The 15,681-nt window shown below is 40.1% G+C and overlaps 2 protein-coding genes across 7 annotated transcripts; both read left to right on the forward strand.

Moving 5' to 3' along the window:
• The first annotated feature begins 1,507 nt into the window (after positions 1–1,507).
• LOC308388970 (interferon alpha-inducible protein 27, mitochondrial-like) lies at positions 1,508–14,796 on the forward strand. 6 transcript variants are annotated; one of them, XM_080870035.1, is made up of 5 exons: positions 1,557–1,581; positions 7,730–7,759; positions 8,623–8,676; positions 12,803–12,964; positions 14,132–14,796. In XM_080870035.1, exons 1-5 carry the CDS (start codon positions 1,572–1,574, stop codon positions 14,230–14,232), a joined length of 357 nt encoding a protein of 118 aa, XP_080726161.1. In that variant the 5' UTR covers positions 1,557–1,571; the 3' UTR covers positions 14,233–14,796. The 6 variants fall into 6 exon arrangements, with proteins under 6 accessions (XP_080726165.1, XP_080726161.1, XP_080726166.1 ...); XM_080870038.1 differs by lacking the exon at positions 1,557–1,581 and adding an exon at positions 7,549–7,610; XM_080870036.1 differs by lacking the exons at positions 1,557–1,581; positions 7,730–7,759 and adding exons at positions 8,330–8,371; positions 12,582–12,618.
• On the forward strand, positions 1,706–5,622 carry LOC308388975 (interferon alpha-inducible protein 27-like protein 1). The gene is made up of 4 exons (XM_080870046.1): positions 1,706–1,730; positions 3,445–3,606; positions 4,593–4,719; positions 4,844–5,622. Exons 2-4 carry the CDS (start codon positions 3,531–3,533, stop codon positions 4,923–4,925), a joined length of 285 nt encoding a protein of 94 aa, XP_080726172.1. The 5' UTR covers positions 1,706–1,730; positions 3,445–3,530; the 3' UTR covers positions 4,926–5,622.
• Positions 14,797–15,681: the final 885 nt, after the last annotated feature.

Genomic DNA, 15,681 nt, shown 5'->3' on the forward strand with positions numbered 1-15,681 from the left:
CAGGCAGGGAAGAGATAGATTTTGGTAGCCCGACTGAAAAAAATCGCTAGCTCCGGGACGTCGGGCTAGCGATATTGCAAGCCCTGTATCTGATTGAGGAATCACTCATCTTTGGAAAAGAGAGTTTATTACAGAGAAATGTCTCTTTCCAAAATAAAAGCTATACTATCCGCTTCTTCTGGGCTATATTCTCAGCAGCATAAGGAGAATCATGTGCTAACAGCTGTCTAAATGACTCGGCTAAAGTTAGTAGCATGCTTGCTTTTTTTTGTCTGCTTCCACTTGTCTTTGCACTAGGATGATGTCGGCGTAAATGTGCAGTCATATTCGTTGTGTTCCCACTAGTGCTTTCAGGTTAATCTCGTTGAAATTACCTTAACGCCACAACACGGCAAATCTCCGTTAACGAGCTACCGCCGATCACTCCGTGCATGGGGCTAGACGGCCAACACGTTAACGAGCTAACTGCGCTAACACACTAGTTCACACCAATGTAATTGAGCATTGCATGGCACATTCAACATACTGTTTTACTTTAGTCCATGACTCGCTTACCTTCAGGGTCATACGTCACATGAAAACCAAAATAATTCCAAACGCCAGATCTGAATGACGTTCAATTTGCCTGTTGAAAGTAGAGCTTAACTTCTGTCTCGCTAGCTTGCCCTGCGCTCTTCCTTCTGACTATGCTGTCTGTGTTGAGCGCTCAGTGGATCTGCGCTCGACAGTGCAGCCTAGGCGGAGTAGTCGAACACAGATTCACTGAGCGCTCAACACAGACAGCATCGTCAGAAGGAAAATTGATAAAATAAATTACAAATGTTGTATTGTTCGATACATATGCGTACCGAACCGAAAGCACTGTATCGAACGGTTCAATATCGATACGAATATCGTTGCACCCCTAATAAACATATATAAATAAAACCACTTTTTTTTACGTTAGCAATTCCTTTTGTGCATAATTTTATATTATTGTTAATAATAAATTAATTAAAGCAACAAAACAACCTGAAGAGCCGGTTGGGAGCCGAAAGAGCCTGGTCTTTTTAGTGAGTCGAACCGAAAGAGCCGGATCTCTAAAAAGAGCCGGAAATCCCATCACTAGGGGAGAGGCGAGCTGGAACAAACCATTTTGGGGGGGGGGGATTATCTATACTTTTGTTGTTAAAATGTTATGTCTCAACCAAATACTGTATGCTTTTTTTTTATTTTTAGTAGTGTGTCACACAAACAACAAATATTGTCAAAACAGTAAGAAATATTGGGGGGTGCTTTGATTCATTTTAGCCCCAAAATGGGCTAAAATCGCTGTGATGTTTTATCTGAAATTGTAAAACATCTGAACAATCATGATCCAAAACGGATAATATTCAAATATTAATTTTGAGGAAACTGCACCATGTTTTAGTTTCTTCTTTTCGTTTTGTCTTTTGATGAAATGGAAATGTTAAGTTTCGTTTTTCATTCGTGACCTATAAAAACAGGAAGTGTGCCGCTCTGACCGTGTCAGTGTTAGGGTCATGGAAGCAGTACCACAAGAGCAACGGAGAAAGCGGAACTCCGTAAACATGCGTGTCGGTGAGTATTTTAATACACGTATTACTTTAAAATAACTATACTCATGTGTTTAATGGTGTGACGGTGCCATGATGATAGCTAATGTTAGTGCTGATGTGAGCTTTGATGTTGTGTTTCAGGGACGATCGCTGCTGTTGCAGGGGGAGCAGGTAAGGCTTTGGACGGTCTGTGTGGTCACCGGGGTTCAACCTACCCACGGTATCTCTCTGTTATGTTGATCCACTACCCTGCAGTCAGGAGAAGCGGTCACACAAAGCTGGGTGTCGGCTTGATAAGCTAACCCAGGGCTTGATTGGGGCTGACGCAAGGATGGATTTTGGCAGCATGTAAACAATTTGCCACCAACACGGAAAAGAAAAATGTTAAGGAATAAAGTGAAGTGTAAGAATATAGATTTATTACTGATGCGCATCAGGGAAAGCACCAAAACTTTAGAGTTTTGAAAAACTTTAGTCCGTCCTACTGTCTGCACTCCGAGGTCTGAGGGATTTTCTATGAATAGTGACGCTATTTTCAGAAAACTGAGTAGTTAGCAGGCGTTGTTTCATACCTGCTGATCGTTAATCATAACTTGAACCCTGTGTGTGCCATTGTAATTACAATGTAATTACACACTCTCACACTCTGCTGTGTTCAGTATCTGTATAATGTTTTTAACCTCTTCATATTTTTTGTATAGTTTTCTCTTTCTTTGTAAAATCAGCCCTTGAGCTGCCAGCACGCTTACACTTCCCAACAGCACCAGCCCTTTTACGTGAGCGAGCAGGGTGAACCCTGGATACACTCAGTTTCTTTGATAACAGCTTCATGTGACCACTTATCTGGATCAAATCCAGATAACTGAAAGATACCAGCAACCTTATTTTAACATGTAAAGTGAGCCCAGGATAAGATGTAATCCTGCCTCGTACCTCAGGCCTCTGCTTATATAAAAACGCCATTGTAATTACAATGTGTGCGCCATTGTAATTACAATGGCGCACACAGGGTTATGCTCTGAAATGAAATATAGAGATCGGTATGCATGAAATCACCACCTACTGACCAATACATCATCCAGACAATAGGGTCACTGTTCATAGAAAGTCCCTCAGACCTCTGTGTGTGGACAGTAGGAGGATCTAATGTTTTTGTGTTCGTTTTTCCCTGATGTCATTAATAAATGTAGATCTTTAGATACAACCTTATTGCTTCCAACAGGAAAAATTACATTATTATTGTTGCAATAATACATGATTGTGAAACAGGACAGAAACTTGTACTTGCTGACCTTGATTATAATCATCAGGTTCTCCTGTGCCTCACAGACAGAACTGTGATATTGAATCTTTTAACTTTTCCTGGCTTCAAATAGGCCAGACTTTATTCATATAATGTGTATTTTCCAGTCATGCTGTCCAAAGAGCTTAGAGGGCACAAACATTCATACAGCACTTTTAATACTAAACTACTGTAAAGTACTTTTTTCCCTCTCACACACTCTCACACTCTGCTGTGTTCAGTATCTGTATAATGTTTTTAACCTCTTCATATTTTTTGTATAGTTTTCTCTTTCTTTGTAAAATCAGCCCTTGAGCTGCCAGCACGCTTACACTTCCCAACAGCACCAGCCCTTTTACGTGAGCGAGCAGGGTGAACCCTGGATACACTCAGTTTCTTTGATAACAGCTTCATGTGACCACTTATCTGGATCAAATCCAGATAACTGAAAGATACCAGCAACCTTATTTTAACATGTAAAGTGAGCCCAGGATAAGATGTAATCCTGCCTCGTACCTCAGGCCTCTGCTTATATAAAAACTTTTTACATGGCATATCATTTGTAACAGTCACACTGATGCTGGTGTTCTCGTCCATGTGCAGTCGGTGCAGTGGCCTTGGCTCCTGTTGCTCTGGGGGCCGTAGGTTTCACCTCAGCTGGAATAGCTGCAGGCTCCTACGCTGCAAGCATGATGTCTGCTGCTGCGGTGGCTAATGGAGGCGGAGTGGTAGCAGGAAGTATGGTGGCTGTTTTACAGTCAGCAGGTAGGCTTGTCTGACTTTACTATAGTCTCATTAATAGTGCTGTACACATTCACTTTATTAGGAACCAAAGCAAAGGTGACCTTTGCTCCTGTTGGTGGTGACCAGTATATGGCTCGTAAAACTCTGGCTACTCAGGGACTGAAATACAAATGACTGATAACATATTTACAAATGATTCAGCTTAAAGCCTATTTACAGACTTAAATGGAGACGGCCTTAGTGTCAATAAGATCAGTTAATTGTTCCAGCCTGTGTTGTGTTACAGGACTAAGCTTGTGGTGCGATTAGACTAAGGACTATAATCCTGCCACACTTTGAACTCTTTTATTATAAAGTGTAGTTTTATTGCCCTTGCACTGAGTATTGTCCACATATACAGACATCACATTTTGGGATGTCTGGACCAAAATACTAAATCTTGCTCTACAAGGGCCTGATATCTGCTTTCGAGGACATTATACTGCCACTGTTCTATCAAAATTTAAAATGAATGTCCTCATATGTGGACATATGTGGATCTCATTTTTCTCAGAAACAAAAATTCGGTAAAAAAAAAATAAATCTGGTAATTCTTTGTTTTTAAATTCATCAGGTCCCAATCAACCCAAATAGCAAAGAAAAATGAAAAATGCATGCCATGAAGGAGTTCGGGTCTTAGGAGATTAAAAGGGACTTGAACATGAGTGTGCAGCTGGCAGAGCCACAGAAAGGACATGTTGCAGTTATGTCAACACTGACCCAGTTCTGATAAGTTTGCCAATAGTTTTGAATCCATGCCGCAAAGAACTGGGGCTGTTTTGAGAATCAAGAACCGTGTATTAGTGTACAAGCCATAGGACATTGTTTAGTTTATGAAATCTGACACCACCGAGGGGGCAGTGATGCCACAATTAGGTAGCAGTCAGTACAGTTAGTTTGATTCCTGATAAAGTTATTGGCAATCTCAGCTGCTTGACTTGGAATATTTGTCCTCATTCCTCCCAAAGGTGCAGCCGGGCTGTCGGGGGCTGCCACTGCGGCTGTGGGCGGTGTTGGAGCTGCTGCAGGAGCAGGACTGAAATGGCTAGGAGGTCTCATTTTCAAGGACAAAGAAGACGATGAAGACAAAAAGAAGTAAAGTAAAAATTTAAATGATCTCACGTGGAAAATTTTAATGATATTTGTTGGCACAAGATATTAAACAAGAGTCAAGAGTTGTCATTTTTAAAGATGTGCTGTACATTTGTCGCTCTTACAGCTTTGCCACTGATCATTTCAGGTGTAGGAATGGAAACTCGCCATACCCGAGGCTCCCTGAACTGTCCTCACACTTTGCCTGAAGGCTGTGGATTCTGATGATGTCATTCTGATCATTCCTTTTGTGCCTCTGGGTGACTTTTTCTGTGCACGCTGGTATAATATTAGTGAACTACATATGACTGAAAAGCATGACTGTTTTTAAGCAAGTGTGGATTTTTTTTTCTCCTACATTTTCTAAAATTTGTATCTCAATCAATGATCTAATTGCAGGAAATCCTAATTCTAAAATTCTGAATGGTGTTGTTGCCACTGTCCTCACTAAGATAAAGCTAAACTTTGGTAAGAAAGTCTGGTTAAATTCTTTTAACATTCAGTTATTTGGATTTCCTAAAACCTTCTACCCGTTTCCATAATCCTGCCTGCAGATCAGCTCAGTGCATCAACTATGAGAAAACTTTCTTTGGAAAATATTGTAAACTGTCTAGAAACTCTTCATTTATTTACTTTAGTCTTTAACAAGAGCATTTTGACCAGTTTCAAACATCTTCACCTCTCTGCACTTCTTTCTGGCAGTAGAATTGTTAAATGTTATTACTCACTACAGTTAGCTAACTATTTATTATTAGCTCAAAATGACAAGTGGTTGAGGTTTTTTTTGTTTTTTTGTTTTGTTTTTTACAATCATTGTTTTATGTTTAAAATACTTTGCGAACACTTCATTAAACATAAAACTGCATTTATTTTTTGGCAAATTCTATGTAATATATCAAAAATAAAAGTATTTATTCTGCAGTAATCGGTGTTACATGGATCAGTATTACTGCTGCAGGTGATATTGTTAACTATCAGTGTCTACAATGAGATTAAAAATTAATGAAAAATTAACCAAACAGCTGGTTAAATTTTCTACAAGTGATTTCTCAGAGATGTTGGTCTGAAAGTGCTGATGGAGGCTACTGCTGTTCAACTTGCCTGCCTTATGAAGTCATATATGACAGGGGTTCCCCTCTCCATCATCACAGCTTTTATTACTAATGTGCTAAATAAGTAAAAAAAAAAAAGGTTCATATATCACACGTGTTGGTCCAGGTCTTTACGAAGATAAAACTAATTATGATGATAAATAAGGGTACTTGTTTACTTGCTAATGCTAGCTTTGTTTCCACGCAATACACAACTTGTAACTGATCTCAGGGATTTCCACAACATGGATTTATGCACAAACAATCAGCTACAAGCTGCTGTCCTCTTAGCTTGACAAGATCCAGCCATGATTAACTGGGCACAGATGTTGATTAGGACACCTACCATATATTGATTTCAGTAGCTCTATAATCAAGCAGTGTCAAGTCTACTTTCAGAGACAATAGCCAACTGTGGCCATAGGATGGCAGTGATGTAAAGGATGGACGCAGACAGTCATGAGTACAACTTTATGACAGAATGCTGTTTGCGCTGAAACAAGAGTGATTGCTTTACTTTGGTATACTTTAACTGATGTCTGTTTTTTTACATTTAACTGGACAAACATTGTTTGCCTTGCTTGGCCTGACATAATACCATGAGACTCTCTTCACAAAGCATTTTATTTACCCATCTTCTGCAAATTCTCCAACAAACAACATTTCCCACTCTTAAGATAATTAAAATTTATCTGAATAGATATTTACTGGCATTTGGCAAAGAAGAGGTACACACAAAGCTAGTGTTAGCTTTCGACAGGAAGGTTTATTCTTCCTCAATAAGATTATTCTAATAATGCTGATAAAACTAGAAACAAAAGCACAGCTCTATTCAGTATTTTCCAATGACGAACACATGTACCAAAAAAACAAAAAACTGCTTTATCACTTTATCACAGCACCTGACTCAGGTAAGGTTTCTGATTAACACTGCTCTCAAATGAGATTATGACTATAATGAAATGACTATGATATTTATTTTCCATTATCTGTTGTGCTTTGTTTAAATGTCAAAAATCACTGGGAAAAGCTTTAAATAATTTATCTTTTATATGTGATTTAAAAACAAATCTGAATTGCAAAACATCTGAACAACCATGCAATATACATAAACGGAAAAGTTAAGTTTGTTTTTTCATGTTACCATAGAAATACCGGTGTTGTGCCAAAAAGTGATTGCCTGCCAAAAAGTGATTTCCAATGTTTCCGTGTATTTTTTTATGTGTAATATCTTTACGTATGTTGGTAAATAGACTTCGGTGAACAGCGTTTACAAAGGGGTTATATATAGAATTAAAAGATTATCTGTTTTTTCAAGTATCTTTATAACTCTGTGTTATTGTACTCACATTATAACCAATCCGGTCCTTTTCCCCCACTTACAATATTTTTACTGAACTATTGTAATATTTGCTGCCATTTCTGCTGTCTTACTCTTACAAAAGACATTTTTAATGTTAATGAGATTTTTTTAACTGCATAAATAAAGGTTCTATAAAAGTCGCTGCCAAAAACTGATTGCGGCTTCTACCTTGTTACACGAATGTTGTTTGTGGCTCAATATGACTTTGTGTCCTCCATGAGGGATGCATTTGACATATGTTTCACATATTATAGGCCATCAAGTTACTTATAGCAGTTTAAATACGAGCAATCAGTTTTTGGCAAATACCGGAAATCAGTTTTTGGCAGACAATCACTTTTTGGCACAACACCGGAAGTGTCTCCGTGGCAGAGTCAGTTGAGACTGTCACTATACGATACGCAAACATAGAAAGCGGAACTCCGTAAACATGCGTGTCGGTGAGTATTTTAATACACGTATTACTTTAAAATAACGATACTCGTGTGTTTAATGGTGTGACGGTGCCATGATGATAGCTAATGTTAGTGCTGATGTGAGCTTTGATGTTGTGTTTCAGGGACGATCGTTGCTGTTGTAGGGGGAGCAGGTAAGGCTTTGGACGGTCTGTATGGTCACCGGGGTTCAACCTACCCACGGTATCTCTCTGTTATGTTGATCCACTACCCTGCAGTCAGGAGAAGCGGTCACACGAAGCTGGCTGTCGGCTTGATAAGCTAACCCTTGATTGGGGCTGACGCTTGACAGGGATTGTTTTTGGCAGCATCAGTGGCGTCGTTAGGCCTATTTTAGGGGTGCTGAAGCCTCCCTAAAATATTCTTAAGCCCCCCTAAATAATTTGGTGGGGTTTTTTTTGTTTTTTTTTTTTAATTTATTCGATTTTTTTTTACAGAACTTGCAGACAAATTCAATATAAAGATGCAGGAATATGAGTTTAAAGAAATAATAATATAAACCTGTCGCTATTCACACAAATATGATCATAACTCGGTTGGTCCCTTTCGCTTTACATTGTTAAGGTAGCGTCAGTGCTTCGTTATCCAATCCCTTCCAGTTGTTCACAGGGGACATCCACATGACTGAAAATCCAGTCCTCGTTTTCACTGCTACTTTACACTCCGCTCGTATACACCTGCAGAAACACTAGCGTGCATGTGGCAAACGGCAAGAAATCATGGATATACGCAAGTTTTTCAAGAAAGTAAGTTTTCATCACTGGCTGGTAGTAACAATTAGTTAGCTCCAGGTAACAGCAGAGAGTCCCATGTAAATAATGAACCAGGTGCTCCCCATTTTGTAAATAAAAACCTGGCTAGCGCACTAAGTTAAATTGTTAGCATAATGTTAATTTCTGTCACTCGTTTTAGCTCTGAAAAATCCAGCTGAGCTCATTCAGGTATGGTTATCATCAGTGGAAATAATAATAATCACTCCATCCCCATTAACCTGTAGGAGTCAGGGCAGAGGAGCACAGAGAGGCAGAGGGGAGAGACGTCTGCTGGAGAGGTGAGTCAAAGGATGGAGTCATTTGTGATGCAGACAGTCTGATTAGAATTTTATGGGACTCAATATGGATATGAAATATGAAACATTTCAGTCACGGTACAACATATAAGACCTGTTTAACTTGAGCTTTTATTTAGGAGAGTCAAGGTTAGAAAGTGGAGAGAGCAAAGAGAGAGATATGTATATAAGTCAAATTAGTCTGACTCACATATTTTTGAGGGTTCTATTTTAATATTACTTCAATTCAAGTAATTTAGTAATATTTTTCAGGGCTTTAAATTGCAACCATTTTAGTCACATGCGTGCTCAAAATATAATGTTTGTAACTTCAAAATATTTGGGAGCAACAAATTACTGTGGAGCGGGAGCAGAAGTCATGATATTAGCAATTTACATTACAATTCAGTATGTTTTAATGTATCTTGAAGGGTGAGGCAGAAGGAGTGGCTGAGGGAGAAAAAGGTCAACAGGCAAGTTCAAGTCAGAGAGAGCAAGGAGAGACAGAGGAGCTGCAGCAAATAGATCGAGAGGCAGAGGAAGATCAAGTTATTACAGAGAGAGGAGAGCAAACAGGCCAAGAGAGGGAAAATGATGAAGCAGCTGCAGCAACTCATTCTACTACAGGGTTTGATTTAGGTGACAAAGACACAGGGCCCAGACAGGTGAAGCTGAAGAGCTATCCACATGATACTTTTGGTACACAGAAGCGAGCATTTAACCACAGCTGGTTTGAAAAGCACAACTGGTTAGAATATTCAGTCAACCAGAGTGCAGCTTTCTGCTTCCCATGTAGAGTGTTTGGCAAAAACATCAAACATGATAGTTTGGTCAGTAACGGTTGCAAGAACTGGAAGAAAGCTTTAGTCATCTTTGGCAAGCATGAGATGGCACAAACACATAAGGACAGTGTTGTTACATGGAAAAGCTACCAGGGAACTAGCAAACAGGGAAACGTTGCACAGATGATAGCAACTGCAAATGTGAGTGAGATAGTCGAAAGAAGAGAGTATCTCAGACGAATTGTTGCAGTCACCTCTATGTTAGGGAGACAGGGACTCCCTTTTTGTGGTCATGATGAAGGTGAAGACAGCCCAAACAGAGGGAATTTTCTTGCGTGCATGGAGCTTTTGAAGGAGTTTGATGCTTTTCTTCAAAAACATAATCCCCCATCAAATGCACAGTATATCTCACCAACATCCCAGAATGACATGATTGACTGTTGTGCCCAGGAAGTTACTAGTGTCATTGTATCTGAAATGACAAAGTCTAAAGTCTATTCCATCATGGTGGATGAGGCAAGGGATAAAAAGGCAGAGCAGTTAGCTGTTTGTGTCAGGTACGTGTCAGAGGGGGCAGTGAAGGAGCGTTTCCTTGCACTTGCAGAGATAAAATCATTTGATGCCCAGTCCATTGCAAATGAGATTCAGCAGCAGATCCAAAACTATGGTCTTGCAGAGCTTAAGTGTGTAGCACAAACATATGATGGTGCAGCCGTTATGAGTGGCTCCACTGGAGGTGTACAAGCACATTTTAGAAGGCTCCATCCTGAGGCTATCTATGTGCATTGTTATGCTCATCAACTCAACCTGGTTTTGTGCAATACTTGCAAGGCTGTCCCAGAGGCTGTGGAGCTTTTCAGCTTGTTGGAGTGTGTGTATTCTTTCTTCAGCACCTCCCTAGTCAATCATCATAAGTTCATGGAGACTCAGGCAAAGCTTGGATTGACAAAAACTGAGCTTGTGCAACTTTCAAACACTCGCTGGGCATGTCAGTTGCGATCAATCAGTGCAGTTCTTGAGACATTGCCTGCCATTTTGGAGTGCCTATCTGCAATTGGATCCCCCATAGCTGTTGGTCTCAGAGCAAAGCTCTACAAGTTCTCAGCAGTCTATGCACTACTGATGTTTCAGTCGATTCTGTCTGTAACCAAAGGACTCCACAAATTCCTGCAGAAAGAGACTTTAGACCTGGCAGAAGCTTTTATCTGCAAACAAGCTGTGTGTGACACACTTAAGGGCAAACACTCAGATGCATTTGCTACAGAGCTGTATGAGAAAACCAAGGCCCTGTGTAACACCCACAGTATCCCTGAACCAGGTGCCAAGACAAGGCACAAACAGAGGAAAATGGAGGATTTTGTCCTGGAGGCAACTGTGGGTTCACGCACTGAATTGAACAACTCAGACACATTGAAAAGAGAGTTACTTTTCCCTTGTGTGGATCGGATGGTTGGCGAGCTTGATCAAAGATTTTGCAGTGTAGATGCAGGGCTGCTAAAAGGCGTCCAGGCATGCAGTCCTAAATCTGAGAACTTCTTGAGTGAACCACACTTGAATGAACTTGCAAAGCACTACAGACTTGACCTGAAAAAAGAGGAGGTTCTGGTGGCCAGAAACTTTCTTACCCGGAAAACAGAGGCTGGATGTCCACCCAAAAATATGTTGTCTGTGTACAACCTCCTTGATTCAGACATGTTTCCCTCTCTGAAGGCAACCATCCAAGTTGCCCTAACAGTGCCTGTCAGCAGCTGCTCGTGCGAACGGTCCTTTAGTGCACTGCGTCAGCTGCACTCCTGGCTGCGTCAAACAATGGGTCAGAAAAGACTTCACAGTCTTGCAGTCATGTCTATTGAAAAAGACACGCTTCAGCATCTGAGTCACAACAGAGTGATTGACCGATTTGCCACTCTTAAAAACAGACGTCATTCTTTGATGCTTCCACCCACCAAGTAACTGGTGATTGCAGCCAGAAAAATGTACTTTTTTATTTTCAGTTTTTTTCTTGTTATTGATGCAGCAAACACATTTCCTCTGTTTTTTTGTTGTACTGTATTATAAAGCAGACTGAAATAAAACAATAGATCTATTGGTGGCCTAGGATGTTTAATCTGTCCAAAAAAGTAGGAAAACAATTTCTCAGTCTTTGTTTTCTGTTTGTGAAATTTTGTGCTCATTCACTACGTTCGTTCATGTCGTGTGCATCTCTTGGGGGCTAAGCCCCCCCTGTCCTTAAAACCTAGTGACACCCCTGGGCAGCATGTAAACAATTTACCACCAACAGGGAAAAGAAAAATGTTAAGGAATAAAGTGAAGTGTAAGAATATAGATTTATTACTGATGCTCCTCAGGGAAAGCACCAAAACTTTAGAGTCTTTTGAAAAACTTTAGTCCGTCCTACTGTCTGCACACCGAGGTCTGGGGGATCTTCTACGAATAGTGACGCTATTTTCAGAAAACCGATTAGTCAGCAGGCGTTGTTTCATACCTGCTGATCCTTAGTCATAACTTGAACCCTGTGTGCGCCATTGTAACTTATGCTCTCAAATGAAATATAAAGATTATGCATGAAATCACCACCTACTGACCAATACATCATCCAGACAATAGGGTCACTGTTCATAGAAAGTCCCCCAGACCTCTGTGTGTGGACAGTAGGAGGATCTAATGTTTTTGTGTTCGTTTTTCCCTGATGTCATTAATAAATGTAGATCTTTAGATACAACTTTATTACTTTACGTTTTCCTGTTGGAAGCAAATGTTTTACAACATTTTCTTTGTTCTCCAGCAATAATACATGATTGTGAAACAGGACACAAACTTGTACTTGCTGACCTTAATTATAATCATCAGATTCTCCAGTGCCTCAAACACAGAACTGTGATATTGAATCTATAAACTTACACAGCTTTTCTGGCTTCAAATAGGCCAGACTTTATTCATATAATGTGTATTTTCCAGTCATGCTGTCCAAAGTGCTTAGAGGGCACAAACATTCATACAGCACTTTTAATACTAAACTACTGTAAAGTACTTTTTCCTCTCACACTTACACTTGACAACAGCACCAGTCCTTTTACGTGAGCGAGAAGGGTGAACCCTGGATTAACTTAATTTGTTTCATAACAGCTTCATGTGACCACTTATCCAGATTGCCAGTGTTGGGGTAAGTGAATCCAGATAACTGAAAGATACCCTCGATATGCTAAACTTGCTTTAACATTTAAAGCGAGCCCAGGATAAGATGTAATCCTGCCTCGTACCTCAGGCCTCTGCTTATATAAAAACTTTTTACATGGCATATCATTTGTAACAGTCACACTGATGCTGGTGTTCTCGTCCATGTGCAGTAGGTGCAGTGGCCTTGGCTCCTGTTGCTCTGGGGGCCGTAGGTTTCACCTCAGCTGGAATAGCTGCAGGCTCCTACGCTGCAAGCATGATGTCTGCTGCTGCGGTGGCTAATGGAGGCGGAGTGGTAGCTGGAGGCCTGGTGGCTGTTTTACAGTCAGCAGGTAGGCTTGTTGTCTGACTTTACTGTGGTTTCATCAATAGTGCTGTATACATTCACTTTATTAGGAACCTACAGTGGCCCTGAGAGGCAAACGGACCTCAACTTAAGAAAACAGCAGCAATAAGAAAAACGCTGCAAAAGCACACAAAACACAACGGAAATAGGAAAAAACAGATTTCCGAAAGCACAAGGGAAGTGTTTCTGGGGAGACAATAACCCGACGGACGAGTTGCAGGAACCAAAAATATACTAAGAATTGGGCTGGGAGACACTTAAAAGAAGTGGAGCATCTCTCAGTTTTGTGAGGAAAGAAAAGATTAGAGGTAAGTGTGTTAGCCTAACTATTAGCCTAAAAATCCGTCATCAGTATTAGTTTTGTGTGCTTTTGTAGCGTTTTTCTTATTGCTAGTGTTTTCTTAAGTTGCAGTCCGTTTGGCCTCTCAGGGCCACCGTAGGAACCAAAGCAAAGGTGACCCTTGCTCCTGTTGGTGGTGACCAGTATATGTATACTCGGGGACTGAATAATTCAATACAAATGACTGATAACACATTTACAAATGTACACACTGATTCAACTTAAATCAGTTGAATCGTCCCCATTTAAGTTTACAGACTTAAATGGGGACGGCCTTAGTGTCCTGTGTTGTGTTACAGGACTAAGCTTGTGGTGTGGGGCGATCGTGCCTCAAGAGTTGGCAGTTTGTCTTGTAATCAGAAGGTTGCCAGTTCGAGCCCCGGCTCCAACAGTCTTGGTCGTTGGGCAAGACACTTCACCAATTGCCTACTGGTGGTCAGAGGGCCCGGTTGCGCCAGTGTCTATGTGTGGCTACAATGTAGCTTGCTATCACCAGTGTGTGAATGGGTGGATGACTGAATGTAGTGTAAAGCGCTTTGGGGTCCATAGGGACTAACTAAAGCGCTATACAAATGCAGGCCATTTACCAGACCCTTAAAATGACTTTAGTGCCTACAACATGAGTGAGGTATTGGTGTATAAGCCATAGGGCATTTTTTAGTTTATGAAATCTGACACCACTAGGGGGCAGTGATGCCACTATTAGGTGGCAGTCAGTTGTTTTGATTCCTGATAAAGTTAGAAGCAAACTCAGCTGCTTGACTTGATGCAACATATTGAAGCTGTGAATATTTTCCCTCCTCCCTCTTGAAGGTGCAGCTGGGCTGCCGGGGGCTGCCACTGCAGCTGTGGGCGGTGTTGGAGCTGCTGCAGGAGCAGGACTGAAATTGCTGGCAGGTGTCATACGGAAATAAAAAATGTAAATAATCTCACATGGCAAATTCTAATGATATTTTGTTGCCACTGCTCTTCCTACTAATGAGCATTGTTGTGATGTCAGAAATATGAGTGATACATTTTTTAACTGTTTCAGTGAATGAGTGAAAGTGTTTCTGCAGTCAGTGTTTCTGTGCACCAAAGAGTAATTCCACAAATTCAGAGTGTTGTAAAAATTTCAGGATTTAACGAAATTTTTTGGTCATACCACGTTACTGAAGTGTTTAAACTAAAGAGTGTTCTAGTGTTTATTCATTCAAGGTTCAAAATAAAGGAAGATATTAAACCAGAGTGAAGAGTTATCATTTTTGAAGATGTGCTGTACATTTGTCGTTCTTACATCTTTGCCACTGATTATTTCAGGTGTAGGAATGGAAACTCACTAAACCCTTTCCTTCCTTCTCTAAGCAATATTTTACTTTGTTGAAAGATCTAAATAAGAGTAACTGAAATTAACTTAATTAAAATGCATTTCAAAGTGTCTGCTGGCTCCAGTGTTTTTAAAATTTGTAATGGTACAAAAGATTATTTAAAGATTTAATCCTCACACAATAAACCTCACACAATCTTTCCCCCCCCCCCCTTTTTTTAAGGATGTGCAGATGTTTTTTTTTAATGTTCTACACTAAAATTTTCATATCAATTGATTACTTTATTGTAGGAAATTGTAGTTCTAAATTTCAGAATGGTGTTAATGCCTTTGTCTTCACTAAGGTGAGTCTGATTTATTTATTTTTTAGCTTTCAGGTGCTCGTGTTTTGATTTCTTAAAGCCTTGCACCCGTTTCCATAATCTTACCTGCAGATGAGCTCAGTGCATGTATTATGAGGAGTCTTTCTGTGGAGATTATTGTAAACTTTCTGGAAACTGAGGCATTCGTGGGCTCTATAACTCATTCTACTTTCTTTGCTTTCCCTGTTTTGTATTTTGCATTTTTGCATAGCACTGGGTGAAGCTGGTATTTGATCCCCTACAACCCAGTCAGAATTTTGGCACATTTTCTGGACTTTTATGGAGTGGTTGATATTTCTGCATTACATTATGATGTTTAAAATAAAAACAACTATGCTTTTATTTTGCATGGATTTTTATTTTCACATTAAATTCAGAAAATTTCTTCGTATCAGTCTTGGGTTCAGATCAAACAGCTTCATGCTCTACAATGATACCTAAAAATGATGCATTCAAAATAGCAGTAATCTTAATCCACCATATATTTAACTTAATTTTCAAATTTTGCTTTAAGCTGAGTGTCTGACGTTTCTAAAATGATGCTTCATTTGAGATCTGTCACATGACTGAACATCTGGTATTTGTTCATAGTGTAAATCTTAACGTGTTCCAGTCTGGTTACAAATGGTTGAGAGCAGCCAACCCACTGTTCCTCCAGCACCAGCAACACCTCCAATGCCAGCTCCCGTCAGACC

Source organism: Rhamphochromis sp. 'chilingali' (assembly GCF_963969265.1).
Source record: "Rhamphochromis sp. 'chilingali' genome assembly, chromosome: 21".
In the NCBI taxonomy this organism is placed as follows: domain Eukaryota; kingdom Metazoa; phylum Chordata; class Actinopteri; order Cichliformes; family Cichlidae; genus Rhamphochromis; species Rhamphochromis sp. 'chilingali'.

Coding starts and splice junctions, on each gene's coding strand:
- LOC308388975 (XM_080870046.1), top strand. CDS start 3,531: ATGATGTCTGCTGCTGCGGTGGCTAATGGAGGCGGAGTGGTAGCAGGA. Junction 3,607..4,592: donor GGCTGTTTTACAGTCAGCAG/GTAGGCTTGTCT, acceptor TTCCTCCCAAAG/GTGCAGCCGGGCTGTCGGGG. Junction 4,720..4,843: donor GACGATGAAGACAAAAAGAA/GTAAAGTAAAAA, acceptor TCGCTCTTACAG/CTTTGCCACTGATCATTTCA.
- LOC308388970 (XM_080870036.1), top strand. CDS start 8,345: ATGGATATACGCAAGTTTTTCAAGAAA. Junction 8,372..8,622: donor TACGCAAGTTTTTCAAGAAA/GTAAGTTTTCAT, acceptor ATTAACCTGTAG/GAGTCAGGGCAGAGGAGCAC. Junction 8,677..12,581: donor GAGAGACGTCTGCTGGAGAG/GTGAGTCAAAGG, acceptor GTTTCATAACAG/CTTCATGTGACCACTTATCC.